Below are 17,900 nucleotides of genomic sequence, written 5' to 3'. Positions count from 1 at the left end.
TCTGTTGAAGTGGGATAGCCCGTGTGTGTGTGTGTGTGTGTGTGTGTGTGTGTGTGTGTGTGTGTGTGTGTGTGTGTGTGTGTGTGTGTGTGTGTGTGTGTGTGTGTGTGTGTGTGTGTGTGTCATCGTTATGGTAAGAATCAGCTGTAAGTGCACAAAGTGCAGTCGTGCAGCCGTGACCTGACTCGGATCAGATAGAGTGCTCCCTCACCTCCCTCTTCTCCTCCACAACCCCGCTGCCGCCCTCCACCCTAAACTACCCCCCCCCCCCCCCCCCACCACCACCACCACCACCACAACCTCCCCTCCATCCACCCGGGCAACATTTTTCACGGCCCAGCTGTCAGAGGGCCGTGATTGGTTGGCTCTGCAGACAGATAGCCGATAGGGCTCTGATTAATAGTTGAGGCCCAAGAAGTTCCTCATTGATCAACAGGACAGGCTGGAGGAGGAGGAGGAGGAGGAGGAGGAGGAGGAGGAGGAGGAGGAGGAGGAGGAGGAGGAGGAGAGAGAAAAAGCATGCCCTGTCGCACTGCAAGTGCTGGCTGATAACCCTGATAGTGGCTCTTGGAGTGTGTGTAACTGTGTGTGTGTGTGTGTGTGTGTGTGTGTCTATTTGTGTGCTTGTTTACAATAGCAAAGAGATGAGCGGATGAAATGGAGGCACTGCAGTGAGAGAAAAAAAGGTTTCAGGTTTATTCGCTTTCCTTCCAGCTTTAAAGCTTTGTCTCGCGGCTGAAGCGCGTGATAGCATCTGTGAGCCATGAATAAGAAAGCACGTATGTTATCAAACAAAACACACACTGTTTGGCTGGCAGCTAATGTCTGAGGGGCCTTTATGCATCCAATTGTGTGTGTGTGTGTTTGAGATCTATTCTATTCATTATACTTGTTTGATCCAAATGTGCTTTTGGTGTATTTATTTTATTGCCCATGGTACATCTGCAGAGTGTATGTGTTACAGTATCTATGTGTGTGTATGTGTGTGTATGTGTGTGTTTGTGTGTTTGTGTGTTTGCGTTGTGTCCCCTGCTGCTGCTCTGTCCAGCCCCTAGTTGATTGATGATCTCCACTCCCACGGGGTCAGCGGGGTCATGACCTCCCACTTTTGACCCCCTACAGGGAGGGTCACGCACACACACAAACGCAAGCAGACACACACCAACACACACACACACACACACGGAGCAGCCCAGAGCAAACAGATGGCCTTAAGGACAACTGGTGCTTCCTCACCTTTTCTTCCCTGGCACAAACACTGTTACAACACAACAACACAACAACACAACACCGTGACATGACACATTCACACACCAACCAATGCTGCATAGTGCTTGGAATAAAGCTGCAAGTGTTCTAAATGTGCTGCCTTTTATTGCGAATAACAGAGAGCAACCGGCATGGCAAACTACTCTGAGTTTTAATTTGTTATGTTTGTGTTTTACAATGAACAAGGATCAAGAAATGGGTTTGACACACATGTAGCAATATCGCACCCTAGAGGTTATACAGGGTTATGACAAGTGATGAATCTTTAAAAAAGAAGAAGAAAGAAGCTAATATGGGAAACAGAGATTATCAGATTATAACATTAACACTCAGTAGATATAAACCTCAAGATCCTTTATAAATCTAAGACAACTAAGATAGCAAGGAAAAATGAGCATTAAAGAAAATCATTCTGCATCTGTAAATTGATATTAGTATTAAAAACAGGGAAAACATTTGTAAAGATGCATAAAAACAAACCTTAAAAGATAAAAACCAAACCACACAAACACACAGATCAGCGCTGAGATGATTATAGATGGAGGAGAACAGGAGGGGCAGAGAGGGAATAGAGGATGGTGATGAAGAAGAAGAAGAAGAAGAAGAAGAAGAAGAAGAAGAAGAAGAAGAAGAAGAAGAAGAAGAAGAAGAAGAAGAAGAAGAAGAAGAAGAAGAAGAAGAAGAAGAAGAAGAAGAAGAAGAAGAAGAAGAAGAAGAAGAAGAAGAAGAAGAAGAAGAAGAAGAAGAAGAAGAAGAAGAAGAAGAGCAGCCAGGCACACCATGCTGATGAATCTGTTTCAGGGAACAGTGATAAGAGCTGATCAGGTTATAATGTGTTTGGATGTGTTTTCTCCAGGGCAGCCATCTTCAGCCAACTGTCCACATGTTTCTCGATCTCCTGGGAGGGAGAAGGAATGTTTTTGAGGATTTCAACATTCTATGTGTTTGTTGTGCAGATTACACAACAACATATCAGTGAGGCACACATACCTGTCTGGCTTTCTGGAGCGAGCGGCGGTCTGTGACTCTTCTACTCATCATATCAGCACAGTGAGCAGTGTCCTTAATGAAGATGGTCTGGGCTTCTTCTCCTTCCTCAGCCCTGTCCTGAACCACCGACAGCTCCTTCCACGGGTCAACTCCACCTGTGGCAACGATGAGGAAATAGATTTATTTGCACCACTGTTTGGCTGCTCCCTCGCCTCCTTAGGTTCAGTTATTATCTCCGCCAGGCACAGGCCACGGGAGAGGTTATGCGTTTGACCGTGTGTGTGTGTGTGTGTGTGACGATGTGAGTCCGTGACTGAGTGAGAGACTGTGCACCTCTGTGTCTGTCCACGGCTAATCTCACATTCTGCTGCAGCAAACTGCACAATATTTTGGGTGGCCAGTTATCACTGCATGCTTAATTACCTCTTGTGTTCGTGGTGACTCACACCTTCTCAAAACACCTTTTGTTACCTGTTTTATTAGCATTGACTGGCTGCTGACTCCTCTCTCACCAGTCCACCCAGCTGGTAGTACGCTGGTGATAACACAGCTAAGTGCATCTACAATCTTGCTACTCTGTGTCCAGAGACACAGTGGGGGGGAAGCTGTTGTTGTTTTGGATGGTGTGTTCGACAAGCAGCTAACGGTACTACCAGTGCACACTCTGCTGTACCTCGCTGCAGTTGTTGCTAAACGGGTACACAGCGTGGTGACTTTACCTTTGTGTTTTGGCACGATTGTATGAAGCGTGTTGTTTAACAACTTCAAGCCCACTGCTTGTACAACGTTACGTCGCTGCTGGTTTTCGAGTTTGAAAGAAGTCCGTTTGATGACGCTTTGCAGCACTGGTTGTATTCGTTCACTCACACAATACAACAGTAGTCGTTGCAGACACATCCAGGCGGAGATGTGCACTCTACTAAGTCCATCTTTCTTTGTTGTGATTTTGCCTCGAGTAAACCAAGTCTCACCATTGACATAGAGGATCCTGTGTGTGTGTGGGTTGTCTCCTCCATAGTAAGTGTTCGTAAAGGCAACGCGTCCAGGCAGGGAATGCTGGGAAATGCCAAACAGCTTCAGACAGAGTTCAGTCTGGGTTCGCAGGGTCACCATCCCAGAGAACGGACAAGTAGCATCCTCACAAGTCTGGTCTACACACACACAAAGACACAACGAAAGGGTTTCAGATGATAGAAAGAATGATGGTTGACTATATCTGTTGTATAGTGTGTGTGTGTGTGTGTGTGTGTGTGTGTGTGTGTGTGTGTGTGTGTGTGTGTGTGTGTGTGTGTGTGTGTGTGTGTGTGTGTGTGTGTGTGTAGTACAGAAGCCAAACTCGGTGCAGGTCTGGTAGGTCCACTGTCTCTCTGCTCTCCTGCCTGAGTGGACGGTCGTGTCCATCAGATCCTTCACTGTTTTCTCATGGGAGATGTCCAGACATGGTTCCTCACTGGAGGAATGGTAGATCTGCATAACACACAACACAGATAAAACACCACACTGTGGGTCCCTGGCTGCATAATTCTATTAAGGAGAGAAATCCTAAAAGGTTGCACCTTTGCTTCAAGCCTGTCTCATCGACAAAATGGCTCAATGGTGACACCTGGTGGTTATACTGTGCATGAAAAGGGAAAACTGCAAGCTGGACATTTGTGACATCCTTGTGTTTTCCTTACCTGTGCAAGTTTAACAAGGCGGTTGTAAGCCTCCGTCTCCTCCACGTAAGCACCGCTCTTGTTGGTCATCACACCACAGAGCTCATGGATGGGCATGAGCACCCCTTCTTCATTGTATTGCACCGTCCCCATGACTATGCCGGCCAGGTTTTGCATCAGCTCAATCTGAGAGGTGCAGAGGGAAATATTTATTTTCCACACAGATGCATTTGTTCTGTGTTAGAACTGAAAAAACAAAACAAAAACAAAGATGACGGATGAAAAACAGAGTAAAATGTGATGAAATGATAATTATTCAAACTAGGGGTTAGGCATATTAATTGTGAAGTAACTCAATTCATTTCAATTGATTCGAAATTAAGATTTGATTACAAATATGTAGAGGCCCACACATATTAAGTGGCTGCAACAACTGAACATGTGACAGTTAGTTTGCAAGCGAGCAGAGAAGTCTGACACTTGAAGTCATTGATGTGGTTGAAATAGCTCAAAGTAGAGGCCTACAGTTCAAATAGTACTAAAGGACTATTTATTAATGGTGGAAATTGCAATAGTTAAACAACAAACACCGAAATGTGATGGATAAACGGTTGCATGTCATTAAAAAGTCATAAAAAGTCAAAGTCTATTGTGATTACCATTTCAAAAAAGATAATAGTTAGCCAGAAGTAACGTAAACGGATTAAAAGTTCAAATAGAAGTAATGGGTAGATGGTAAAAATAGTAAGATTTTGTGTATATGTTTTGGGTGTTTGTGTGTGGAGTTTAAAACAAGAGAGCCCTAGTTTCAGAAATGGTGTTTTAGCAACTGTAACTATCTGGTATGATGTTTAATGATGATAATTGTAACATGATGGTTGGTGCTGCTGCCGGTGTAGCCTGTTCAAATGCATCTGATAGGGCTGTGGGGTATCTGAAGACAAAGGTTGTTTACCAGTGATTTAGAGTCGGCCTACAGGTTTGTCCAACATGTAAGAACTCCTTAACACTCTGATAGTGCTGTTCAAAGTCATGTCGAGTGGTCGCATGTTGACCATCAAAGTATTGAGAGTTCACTACACCAGCATGTGTTGAAAAAGTCTCTAAAACCCTCAAAACATAAAAGCATAAAAGCATAAAAGCATAAAAGGTACTAAAATGCCCAAAAAATACCACAGAGAGGGATCTTTGTTCCCCTTTCTTATGCCTAACAACCTCTAATTCCTTCCCCCTAAAGCGTCTCATACAGACCAAAGCCGTCACCTGATCATCGAGATCCTTGGGGATCTGACAGCATCCGAAGTCCACGGCCACCCGGCTGGCGTTCCCGCCCATCACTGCTTCCACGGCAGCGAAGGCTTCTCGCACACCAGCCAGACACTGCAGGAAGAGGATGAGATTCAACACGTGTGACGGACAGAAATGTAATGGCAGTCATGCGATGCACAGACATGGTGGCTGCCTTCACACCTTTTCTGAGCCACCAACCGCTTCGTTCGTGAGACTCAAGCCGACAACCTGAAACAGGAAATCACAGAGGTGAGAGCAGGCGTGCGTCACATGGCTAATTAGTGAGGAATGTAGCAGTTCTGCATGTGTAGTAACTTCTGGGCCGTACAGGTGAAAATGAAGCGTACGAAGGTCACGTCTATGGTAATATCTCTGGGAACTGTGGGGGGTTTGATGATGTTCTGTGATTACAGGGAGGTTGAATGATTACACACATAAATAATGGGTTTCAAACTACGTATGTGAGGGAGGCTTTTCGTCCCATAATGTATTTGTGACTAATTTACTCACTTCTTTTTCCTGAAGCGTGTCAAAAAAGATGTATGTGCAAGATTGAGTTGCACAGGGACTCATGACCCCATTATCTAAAAATGAAATCCTGTCTACATCTCTGATAATATGCTAATATTGAATATTAATCGTGACCATGGTTTGTGCCAGTTTACATTGCTGTAGGCAGAGAAGTCCAACGTCGCCTTGACAGGAGCAGAGGAGGCCACGGCGCCGTACACCAGGTGAGGAAACTGCAGTCGGACGAAAGAGGAACACAGAAGAATGTGTAACAATTGCTAAAAGGGAAATAATATGTAAATTGTGTGAGATGTAAAAATTGAGTTAGCACCTTTCCTCTGAACCAGGCGGACAGAGCTCCGGCGTACGAGCCTCCGAAGCTGATCCAGCTGTTCCTGTGGCTCAGATTGAAGCTTTGGCTGATGTGCTGGTGGAATACAGCCAAGTCAGCAAGCCTGGACAAAAAAACAACAACACGCAAAACAACTCTTCAGTCTTTCACCTGACACACACACACACACACACACACGCACACACACACACGCACACTAGACAGAAAGTAGAGGGGAAGCTGAAAACAAACCAAGAAGACACAGATGCACATACATTATGTATTGAGGGAGTGAGGTGAAGGACACACATTTACAAGCATACACACACAAGCTGGTAGCCAACACTCACGCCTGCTGGCTGCTCAGGTCTGACAGGTTCTCCGTTTTGAGGCCGTCTGGGTTGATGCTGTCGCCATAGAAGCGATGCTCCAGAGCCAACAGCAGCGCCCCGTGTTCCTCAGCCATGTCAACATGGTGACCTGGGAAAGCAGATAGGATTCAGAGAGGTTGAATGCTTCTTTCTGTTTTTTTAAATAAGAAATACACAGACAGTTTGAGGGAATTAAACGTTTTAAAGGTACGTGTGATGATGCACAATCAACCAGATGCAGGTGTGTAAAAAAAGACAGACAGAACACAGGACAGGACAGGGCAGATGAAGCAAAGAAAAGAAGTGTCATCTTACTGACACACAACATGATGCCGCACTCAATGTTCCCACTTTCATTTCCAAATCTGCGAGGGAGTGTCAGACATTTTCTGTATTTGAATCCGTTTGATCTGCCGTTTGAATGCGTGTGACAGACAGGCGAGGACATGTTCATCCTACTGTACCTGCCACAACATCAAACTCATAGATGGGCCCTTCTCCTCCGATGAAGAGGAACACCGGACCATCAGGCCGCCGCCAGTACGCCTCGTTCACAAAGAACCTCTGGGGAGAAAGACAGGAAGAGAGAAGGAGAGAAAGAAAGAAGTGTTTTATTCAGGTTCACCCAAACCAGCAGCACATTTCTTTGTGTAAGTAATCCCTTATTTCATGCTCCAAAGGACACATTTGCACATTGGCAGCCACAAATGAAAGTGAGAGCTCAACAGAGCTCAATGCACGCTGTTGGGAGGCGTCGTCTCGTCGGTGGCTGTGCTGGAGTTGAGGTGATGAAAAGGTTCAACCAGTCTAGATTTATCCAGACGGAGAGCTCACTCACTGCTGCTTCAGAGCAGGTTGAGCTCTAAGTTTAGCTCTTTTCTGTAGAGCAAAATGACAGCAGCACGGTTTTCTCAGCTTTCCTGCATTGGAAAAACATTGAAAAAATCCTCATCAATAGTGTGAGATGGAATCATCTTTGATGCTTTAAATTAAATACTGCCTTCATCTAGGTATGAGATCAGAGAAACTTGTGCAAGTGCTCTTTTATCAAGTGTTTGTATGTCTGAAATGTCAGGGCTATATATGAATATACCCTTAACATTGAGATTAAAACCTCTTTTACAAGTGCGATCAAGCCAATAACTGGTCAAATAGCAGCATTCAGCACATGACAGGACAACAACATCAGATCCCAGCAGCAACAATAGATACGACTGAATAAATGACATCATCCAGTGCATTAACAAGGCGGCATTGTGACCATGAGTCCGTTAGTTAGTTGAAGCACCTGCAGCTAGCAGCGACCACTTCCTTCTCATTTTAAAATCATTGAAACCTTGGCCTGCAGATCGTTCCAGGACCAAGGACCTTAGTGGACCAAGCTGGTTTCCCGAGCCTCCAGAGGGCCCCACACCGGATAGACCACTGAGCCGTCTCTACCTGAGGGAAGGTGCTGAAGTCTAGGCGGTTGAAGTGGTCCAGCTGCTGGTGGATCCTGCCCTCCTTCACGTGTTGAAGAGGCTGCTTGGCTTTCTGCAGCAGGAGATTACGCACACGCTCCTTGATCTTCCCCAGGATCCGTCCTGGCAATAAAGAAGAGACCAAGAGGTAGGGCATATGAGAGGAGGGCACTTGTGCAAAGTCATTGAAATAATACAGACCTCAATGGCCTGTTTGAGAGCAATTGCTCCGGCTCAGTCCTGTGTGATGGGGTCAGTCCAGCAGTCCTCCTTGTGTTGCTTCTTTGCTCAATGTTGTATAGCTTTTACACTATTTTAAATTGTTACTGTCATTGCTTGTCTGCCATTTCTGTGTCGTAAAGCACTTTGTAACCTTTGTTTTGGAAAGTGCTATATAAATATAGTGTATTATTGCTGACCTGCTGGCCTCCAGAGCTGAGAACTTCCTCTAGAAAGGCTCCTATATGTGGCTCTGTCATCCATTTGATTGATATAAATAGTTTATGTTCATGTCACTGATGTGATGCTTGGCAAAAATACTTTAATCGCCACCGAGAAAACCTCTGATCTATTTCAGTAACAGTCAACACCCAACGTCAGCCTCCCAAAGGATTGTCTGTCACCACCAGCGTCTTTTTTCCTTCGTCTTCCAGCTCAAAATATTTCCACTTTTCAAACACCTTACAGCAAATCCTCACATCTGTGAAGTGCTTTGATTTTCCTTTTTTTTTTGTATATCATGAAGCTGTCAAGTTATTAAATCCATGAGTAAACATATTATCAGATTCAGTGGAGCATTCATCAGCTCACCAGCATCAGTTGAGTTGAAGAGGAGTAGAAGGATGAGACAGCGGGCCAGTGAGAAAAGCATCTTGACCACCGAATCAGGATACTTTAAGATAAACGTAATGCATGTCCAGTCTGCAGGACTCAGGAGGATCTCCACCGCTCATCAGCTCCCTATATAGTCCTTTGAAGGGTGGGAACTGTGATATGACCTGTGTATTATTATGGTCTATGGCATTTCATGAGAACAGAAAGAGAGTGAGAGTGTGTGTGCATGTGTGTGTGTGCGTGTGTGTGTGTGTATGCCATGTATAAACTGCTCAGCAAAATCGAGCATCAGCTTGGTGATGTAACGAGATCTTTCTGCCTTGTAATGGCTTTCTTTTCCCTCTTTCAAACACTCAGTGCGTCTCTCACTGTTTTATGTCCCTCAATAGCAAAAGCAGCTCAGTGAGTTGCTCTGATATGGGAGTTGACTAAATACTTAAAATGTTGGCTAATTATAGTCCTAATACATTAGTATTAGTATGGCATGTTCTAAACATTTCATAAAACATAGTATGCCATGAAATTGTCATAACAAATGTCATAGTATAGTTTGACATTGAATTGTCATTAAAATGTAAAATATGTAGAAAAAAAGTCATAGCTCAGTGTGTTGAAAAAAATTGAAAAAGTAAAAAAAAAAAGCCATAGTATAGTATGTTGAAAAAAGTTTTTAAAAGTCTGTATCGTATGTCACATTTCAAAGTCATAATTTGGTTTATCGTAAAATAGTCTTATTTACCTCTGTCAAAAAAAAGTGATATATGTATAATATGTCGTAAAAAGTAAAAAAGGTAATAGTTTAAAATGTCGAAAAAATGTCATAAATTGTCATAAATAGTATAGTATGTTGAAAAGATAAAAAGTCCTCGTTTAGAATTGTGAAAAAAAGTAGTAGTATAGTATGTCGAAAAAAAATAAGAAAAGTAGTAGTTTAAAAAAACAAACACATCATAGACATGCAATCACTCAAACGGGTCATGTCATTTGACTGTTGCAGTTTCCAGCTGTGTACAGATGTCAGTGTTGTTCAGGTCCACCTCTCCACACCTTGATGTCCTCGTCGCTGTCTAATCTGCTGCTCCACCTCCAACACCTCGTGTCTCTGAGAACCAACAAAGAAGACAAACAAGCTCCTTAAATGGGCTGCAATTTCATCTTCAGGGAGTCTGACGTTCTGGACATCAGAGACAATGATATTCTCAAGTGTAAAGTGTAAAGCACGCTGAGATGTCTGAAAGTCCATTTCTATTACAGACCATGTCCTATTATTTCATATCGTCAACAACATCAACACATAACACAGCTGGTAATGAGAACAAATATTGTACCTCAGAGCTTCAGCACAGAGATGTTCTCAGTCGGTCTGTAAAATGTTTTGATTTTATCGATGAGCCATGCTAGCTGTGTCCCCCTGCTTCCAGTCTTTATGCTAAGCTAAGCTAAGCGCTTCCTATAGCATACAGACATGTCTGAGAGTGTATTGATCTTCTCATCCGACTCTCCGCATTAGGGCGAATAAGTGGATTTATTTATTAACGTTTTCAACTGTTTCTTGAAACTGGCAAGTACATGTCTGCTCTTTAGGTCATCAGAACTAAACTCTGATGAGTAAGAAACACAGCTATTTAGTGAAAAATAGGACATACAATCTCATTTTTAGCAACATGGTATAGTTTGTCGTGTGTAATTGTTTGATGTAATAACAGTTTGACTCTCCTATGTGTGCTGTATGTGATAAATAATTTGAGCTCAGGCTTTTGTCTTCTTTAAAAGCATCTCAGTCACAGAGCCAGCAGCTCTCGAGGCCTGAGCCTCGCCAGATGGAAGGGCAGCGGCATAAGCCTCCAGCAGGCTGCAAGGATCTCGATTACCTCATGTGCAGATCTGAAATGATCCAAAAGTAATCGTTGCAAAAGCAATTAGTCATTAAGGATTGGCAAAGTAGTCTGTGCTGGATATCCTCTCTGACATTAACCTAATATTACACACTAGCCTGTCGAATGAGGCCACTGATGGAGCATCATGAGCATTTTTGTTATCCGGTTAAAATCCAAGCGCATATATATCAAAAATGGTCTGAACCGTCTCACTTTGGACGTGTAGCAGATGGTTGTGATGCAAGAGCGAGATAAGGATGATGACATTAGAAAACACAAATTAGCTACTTAATGCAATGCTGGAGGAAAACCATTTGACAGCACAATGACAGTAAAAGCTATAATCAACATCAGAATGAGCAAATAAGTAGCGGGTTCAGATGGAGGCGTGCTGTGTTGTCTGAATACAAGAGCAGGCTGTGAAATTCAGCTACATTTCTCAATCTTGGCTCGATCATTTGTTGTAGCGTGCTGAGAACGGGGGAAACGTTTGTGTCCATCTCAACATCTGGCCAATTAAACCATCTGCACGGTTCAATACTATTTGAAGAAAATACACTGTTTTAATAATTTGGGTAAAAACACATGAGTTGTTCGAATTCAGTGACAGACACATTTACAAGGTTGAGCATGAAAAGTTCATTCTTGACCAAAATAATCTTTTTTATGGCGCTTTCAACTGCATCTCGTCTTCATCAGCGGCCAATAAAGCTGATTCCGATGTTGACAGGGAAGAGATCAAAGTCATCTGCCAGGAGGTAATCCTGGCAGATGACAGTTTCATCACAGTTTCATCACATCAAACTCACTCCTCTAAGGTATATACAGAACATAAACAATGAATCTCACATCTGAAAACAAACAAATGGCACCAACTTGGATTGTTGCTACAAAACATAAATGATACAAAGAACTGAAATAATTTCATTTTGGCTGCAGCATTACGATGTTGCTCGGTCATTCTACCAAACCTTTGGGGGTCTGGAAACTAACGAAGCACCAACGGACACCGAGTTCATGTCACTACTTTATTCACAGACAGATATTATGATTTAATCAGCAGACAAAATATACAGATCAAAGTTGATTTTGTTTGACTAACACACCATATAATATGTTCTCTTTCAGCAGTAATGACTTTAGCCCAGTCTCTGACTCTGGACTAAGGCTTTAATCGTTGGTTTACAAAACATTCTAACAGAGCGGTTTCTCTCTTACAGATGAACACATGCAAGTGAAAACAAAGAAGAAAAAGATTCACAAAAGGCATTAAAGGAAGAGTGCGCAAAAAAAAAAGAAAAGAGAAAAGCTGATGACGAATGAGAGCACCCAAAATAGAGATGTTCAATTCTGGAATTCTTTACCAAGAAAAGGTGAATACAGACCGAATGCAAGCTTCTAGGAAATGAAAAGCACAAAGGGGAGCGAGGAGGCAACAGGCAGGCAAGAGATGCAACAAGAGATGCAAGCAAGCGACTAGTCATCGGCAGATCCGTGTTAACATTGCAGAGAACAGGAGATGTTCAGGGGGGGTGTTGAAATCATAAGTCATTATTGGCTGTGGGGGTTTGCTACATGGAAAATCCTGTGATAGAACCAGCGGTTTAGTATTGCGTCACACTTCAGAGTAAATATAACCGAAGGGAATTAGAAAAAACAATGAGAAATAATTGGAACAGGCAGGGGAAATCTTTTACAACATCAAACCGAAATCACAAGCTCAGAGTAACTCAGATGAACAGGAGGATGCTACAGTGGCTGATGACTGGAGATGTGGGTTGGATGACCGCCGTGTTTCACGCGTCATCGCAGATAACAGTCTCCACCACAAATGTGTTCTCGAAGTGACGGATGTGGTGGCAGTCCTTTGCGTCGCGCTTGTTGATGCCTGAGAGGGTGAGAAGGGGACCAGTGATGCGTCTTGATCTGATCACAACGTTTTATGAAAACAACAAAAGTCACTTCCATCCATTCAAATAAAAACACAGACCCTACCGTCGTCCATCGTCGCACTTAAAACGTTTCTATTGATCCCTCCAATGACCCCCAACTTACGTCGGCGGGTGACACGGCGGTTCAGGCGGTACGTGTCCTTCCCGTTGCACAGGCGATAAATGAAGGGCCCCAGCTCACGCATGTTGTGCACCCTGTCGGTCACCACCATCTCTTCATGGATGATGTAGGTCTGAGGCAAGTATGTTCCCTTCTGCAAGCGACAGAGGTAGAATAAAAACAAGCTCACGGGGATAACAGACGCACTCAGGGGCTGGACAGTCCCACCATTGGTTGCCTGCACACACTCAGACGGTCTGTTTTGTTACATTTATACAACTGTATTTAATAAGTAAAATGTGAACATTTTGACCAATTAGCAGCACTTGGGAATGGCGAAGGCAAAAAGTAAAGCCATTTCTTTCTAGACATTCAAGAGAAGAGCAGCGTGCAGACGTTAAGTTGTCTGAGATGTATTTGCGTTACCTTCACGTTGATAAGGAGCTCCAGAAGGTTGCGTGGAGGCATCACAATTGTGGTGTTGAGCTCAATAACGTAGCACTTGTCCAGAGCAATGTCATGGTAGGCTGTAAGTCCCTGGAAAATAAAACAGTTTATTAAAAGACAACATTTTAAATGCTTAGGCGATTCTTTTTTTTCTTTTTTTTTCTAATGTGAAATTTGAATAATTTGACCAATGTTAGCAGTGGGGCTCTGGAGATGTTGCCATCTTGGTCCAAACTGAAACACTGATTGCCATTAGAGTTTTGTATTGTATGGACATTCATGGTCCCCAGAGGATGAATCTGACTTTGTGTAGCCACTGTGTTCTCATCTAGCGCCATCATCAGGTCAAAGTATGAATTTGTGAGCATGTTAGCGTGCCGATGTTAGCAAAAGCATTGCTGTGCCTTAGTATGGTCTCCAAGAGCCGTTAGCATGGTTGTAGATTGGTCTTTGTTTACATTTGATTATCTATTCATAGTACTTTTCTTTTTCTGCATTTGTTTTTTAAAAAAACAGCTTTTAGTTTCTTGTAGTAAAGATTTAACAGTGTACTTAGTTTGTTCTCTATTCAAGTTGTCGTATGTATGTATGTATGTATGCATGTATGCATGTATGCGTGCATGTATGCATGCATGTATGCATGTATGCATGTATGCATGTATGCATGCATGTATGCATGTATGCATGCATGTATGCATGTATGCATGCATGCATACATACATACATACATACATACATACGACAACTTGAATAGAGAACAAACTAAGTACACTGTTAAATCTTTACTACAAGAAACTAAAAGCTGTTGCATACATGCATGTATGCATGTATGCATGTATGTATGTATGTATGTATGTATGTATGTATGTATGTATGTATGTGTGTGTGTATGTATGTATGTATGTGTGTGTGTATGTATGCAAGTATGTATGTATGCATGTATGTATGTATGTATGTATGTATGTATGTATGTATGTATGTATGCATGCATGTGTGTGTGTATGTATGTATGTATGTATGTGTGTGTGTGTATGTATGTATGTATGTGTGTATGTATGTATGTATGTATGTATGTATGTATGTATGTGTGTGTGTGTGTATGTGTGTGTGTGTGTGTGCGCTCACTCTGTGGAAATCATGGATGATATCAGCGGGGTCGCTTTCTCCAAAGTGAGGCACGGGCACACTGATCTTCTCATAGTTGTCGCCCAAGTAGATGCCGACATTTTCCTCCAGCTCCTGACGCCGACTCAGCGGAGCAGACTCCGAGTCATCGTAAAGAATCATGCAGCGGAACATTTTCTCCTCTGGCATCTGCACACAACACACAATGTAGCATCTGAATCAACACACCGGCTGGAACACTCGGAAAGTCTGTGGCAAGAATATCCTTCTTTTCCAGCAGTGACTTAAATAAACTACAATTACCGCCTTGCGGCTGGACGCCTGTTGCAGTTTACATCCATGCATGTCCAAAAATGTCACATTTATGATTACAGTATTTGGTGCAAGGGCCAATCTGAGACACATGCAACACACAGAAGAGCATAATCGGGGTCTCACGTGAGGTATGAAGTAGTAGCGGTAGACATAAATGGAGGCTAGGACCAGACCGGCCATGAACACAACCAGGCCGAATGTCAGGCAGCACAGGCCGTTGAGGGGAGACTTTTTGGGCCTCAGCGGCAGGACCAGCTCATCGTCATCCTGGAAAAGACACGCAACACAGATTTTAATACTTCAAATGACGACAGAAAAAGCATTTCCAGGGAGTGTCAATCCAGCATGCAGCTTACTCATCTGACGAGCAGCTGAAAATGACTCGAATTAACTGAGTGCTAAAATAGAAGCTCACATTACCGCCGCATTTTAAAGCAGGAATTAGTAGCACTGAGCCCGGCCAGAGGAAGGGATGACGGAGCTCACGGTAATAAAAACTTGACTGAGAGATGGTGAGTAATCTTCCCAGACGCCTCCAGTCTCGCAGCCCATCTGTTGGCAGCGTGGCACTACACACAGATAGTAGCCACTCACCGTGGGCTTACAAAACAAAGACTAAACAGAGAAGTGCTATACTGCAGAACGCTTGTGGCAGGTTTAGAAACAACAATGGTGGCTATTCTTGGAGCTGTGAAGGGGGGGGGGGGGGGGAATCATTGTGTGCATGGGAAATCGGACTGTAACTTCAAAGAAAAGTAATGACAATCCCGTGCGAACATGTTCCATCATTAAAAACAACAAAAAAAAGGAGACGACACATGAAAGATGGAAATCAGTGCTTTTGTTTCACAGCGTCTTGCAGAACACGGTGTTCGTGTTACTCGTTTCAGTTCGGCACGCTGTTCTTTGTGGAAGCGTTTGGGAGCAGAGGGTGCATGAGGACAAGGCGACAACTGTGCATGTGCGAACACACACTTCTGTGAGACTCGGTTCTTTGTGTTCTCCCACCCCACCGGGGGAGAAGATGGAGGCTCTTTTCACACCAGCTGAGAGCGTGACACACCACGAGGACGCTCCGTCTCGATACATGTGAACAGATTTCAAAAGTCACATACAGCCACTCCGGCTCTGTGCTTATACAAATATGCATGTCATGTGCACGCATGAGGTCCCATCTATATCAATCTACATTACAATCACGGCTCATCGTCTTCTGGGCTCCTTCGTGCGTCTTTGATAAGGGAGTCGAGGTCGATGCTGGGATGCTGATGCTGCTGCACTCGACTGCTCTGCCTCATTTGGGAGCTGTGCAAAATAGTCTTGCATGCGCTGCAACCCATCTGCCATTTTGTCAGCCAAAAAATCTCATGCATTTCTTGCATTCTTCCTTAGCTGGGGGAGTTATTCATTTAAATCTGCACAGGAGGAAATAAATCAGAGGCTGTGGCTGCTATAAAAGCAAAACAAATCCTGAATATTGTTCAATTGCTTAATTTTGCTTGCATTCATCTGTGCAGCCCCGAAACAAACAGCATGCATTTGCACATTATAAGAACTTGCTTCAAGGCTGCTTCTAAGTGGCGCAGAGGGAAACCAACGCAGCGATGCACGTTTTGTTTCCAAACCGAATGGCGATGAATGCTGTGAAGAAACAGGAGGAGAAGCCCCTGCTGGTCGTGCACCTGTTCACAACACAACCATGCAGTAGAGTCAGCGGGCACCTCGTTACATAAGCACCAAGGCAAAGACGACGATGACGAACAATATTAATAAAGAAAATAAATAACAACAGGCGGCGCGTTACTCACCATCGGATGAGGAATGAGAATCTCGGTCTTGTCGCCATCATTCTCCTTCTCCACTTTCTGTCCCGCGACAGCCTGGAAGCTGATCTTCACCATGTCTCTCTGTGTGTCACCGTGTGTGTGTGTGTGTGTCTGTCTGTCTGTCTGTCTGTCTGCAGGTGTCCTCGCGCTTCGTCTGTCTTATGGATAGCTGGCCACCGTCCTGAAACAAAAGCCCCTCAGCTCGTCGAAGGGAACATCCTCTTCTCACCGTTGCGTCTCTGTGTGTTTTGGCTCGTTCTCCCGGAAGTGTGCTGTTTTTTTAAATATTTGCACTTAAAGGACTAGTGCAATGCTCTCCGTTTCCATTCACAAATAAACGCACTATCGTATCAGCTCCGTCGCTGTTTTAAATGTGACAGGGTCTCCGTCCCCTCGGCTTCACAGTCGCACCCACTGCTTGACTGTTGTGGTTCACTCTCACCGCTCTCATGGGTGGTGTCCGGCCAGCAGGCAGCTGTTTTCAGTAAATAAATAAATAAACATCTGCCCAGCAACAAACAGCAGAATAGCTGCTGCTGGCGTCCATGGGTGATGAACACGGTGGAACATTGAGAGCCAGATATGAGGAGTCTGTGGAGACCAAACGCAGAGCTCGGAGGAGAGTGAATATTGGGACTTATTCTCCAGGTGGACAGAAAACGATTCCGAATGAATAAGGAGATGCTCCGTAACTGCTGCTACACACAACACACAGAAAAGATGTTGCAGTAATTGCGGATCTCATTTTTTTGTTTTTTTATGATAAAAGTCAGAAAGTAGTGGAAGAGGGAGGAGTTGAAAATGAAACACTTAATCGATGAAATAGCTTAATTGATTTATTGAATGGCCAAATTTGTTGCAAATACGAATTGGTTTGTTTGACAGTTTACAAGAAAACGTAATTTCAATATAAGTGTATGATAAACAGCAGGATTCTTTTAGGTCAGTCACTGATCAATTGTTTGTACTGTAGGCCTATTTATGTTACAAGTGGTTGTTAAAAAAAATATAATTTTTAATTATAATATAGTAGCTCACAATTATGAGACTAATACATGTCATAATTATGAGGAAAACTATCTGAATCAGAGTTTTTATCTTTAATATGAAAGTCAGTTGTGTTGTATTTTTAATGTTTGAAACATGTTTCAATACTTCTTCCACCAATTTGAAAAAAGTCCCACTTCAATATGTCATGCAGATGTACATATCCTAATGTCAACACACACAACAAGTGACCACAGCATCATTTTATTCCAAATGTTTTTTTTCTTTATTTCGATTGTAGGGCCCAGGCCTTTGACACTTCTGAAAGCACCCACGCGCTCTATGCTGAACCTAGAGTCAAAGTCAGCACACAGCCAGTGGATCAATTTGGCATTTCAATGTTGCTAAATACTTGGAAACAAAAGAAACAATTCCAGTACAACATCTTTAGTACAGCATCATGCACAGCCAGTGAGGAGCATGCATGTTCGATGCGAATGGAAGAACCGTCGGCTATCCGCACCGAGATGGTTTCTAATTTTAAATTAATTCATGTCTCGT

At 43.4% G+C, this 17,900-nt stretch overlaps 2 protein-coding genes across 2 annotated transcripts; both read right to left on the bottom strand.

Annotated features, from left to right (window-relative positions):
* Positions 1–2,037: 2,037 nt before the first annotated feature.
* On the bottom strand, positions 2,038–8,747 carry prss16 (serine protease 16; the record flags this gene model as incomplete). Its single annotated transcript, XM_079271544.1, has 13 exons — positions 2,038–2,167; positions 2,260–2,414; positions 3,231–3,410; positions 3,585–3,726; positions 3,936–4,100; positions 5,178–5,294; positions 5,385–5,432; positions 5,870–5,947; positions 6,046–6,169; positions 6,396–6,525; positions 6,881–6,980; positions 7,857–7,999; positions 8,687–8,747. 13 exons carry the CDS (start codon positions 8,745–8,747, stop codon positions 2,096–2,098), a joined length of 1,515 nt encoding a protein of 504 aa, XP_079127670.1. The 3' UTR covers positions 2,038–2,095.
* A 2,905-nt stretch (positions 8,748–11,652) lies between these two features.
* On the bottom strand, positions 11,653–16,725 carry itm2ca (integral membrane protein 2Ca). The gene is made up of 6 exons (XM_079272501.1): positions 16,335–16,725; positions 14,650–14,793; positions 14,212–14,400; positions 13,066–13,176; positions 12,643–12,793; positions 11,653–12,475 (listed from the first exon to the last, which is right to left on the bottom strand). Exons 1-6 carry the CDS (start codon positions 16,425–16,427, stop codon positions 12,384–12,386), a joined length of 780 nt encoding a protein of 259 aa, XP_079128627.1. The 5' UTR covers positions 16,428–16,725; the 3' UTR covers positions 11,653–12,383.
* Positions 16,726–17,900: the final 1,175 nt, after the last annotated feature.

This window comes from Melanostigma gelatinosum, assembly GCF_949748355.1.
Source record: "Melanostigma gelatinosum genome assembly, chromosome: 7".
In the NCBI taxonomy this organism is placed as follows: Eukaryota; Metazoa; Chordata; class Actinopteri; order Perciformes; family Zoarcidae; genus Melanostigma; species Melanostigma gelatinosum.
This window is presented reverse-complemented; position numbering and strand designations above follow the sequence as displayed.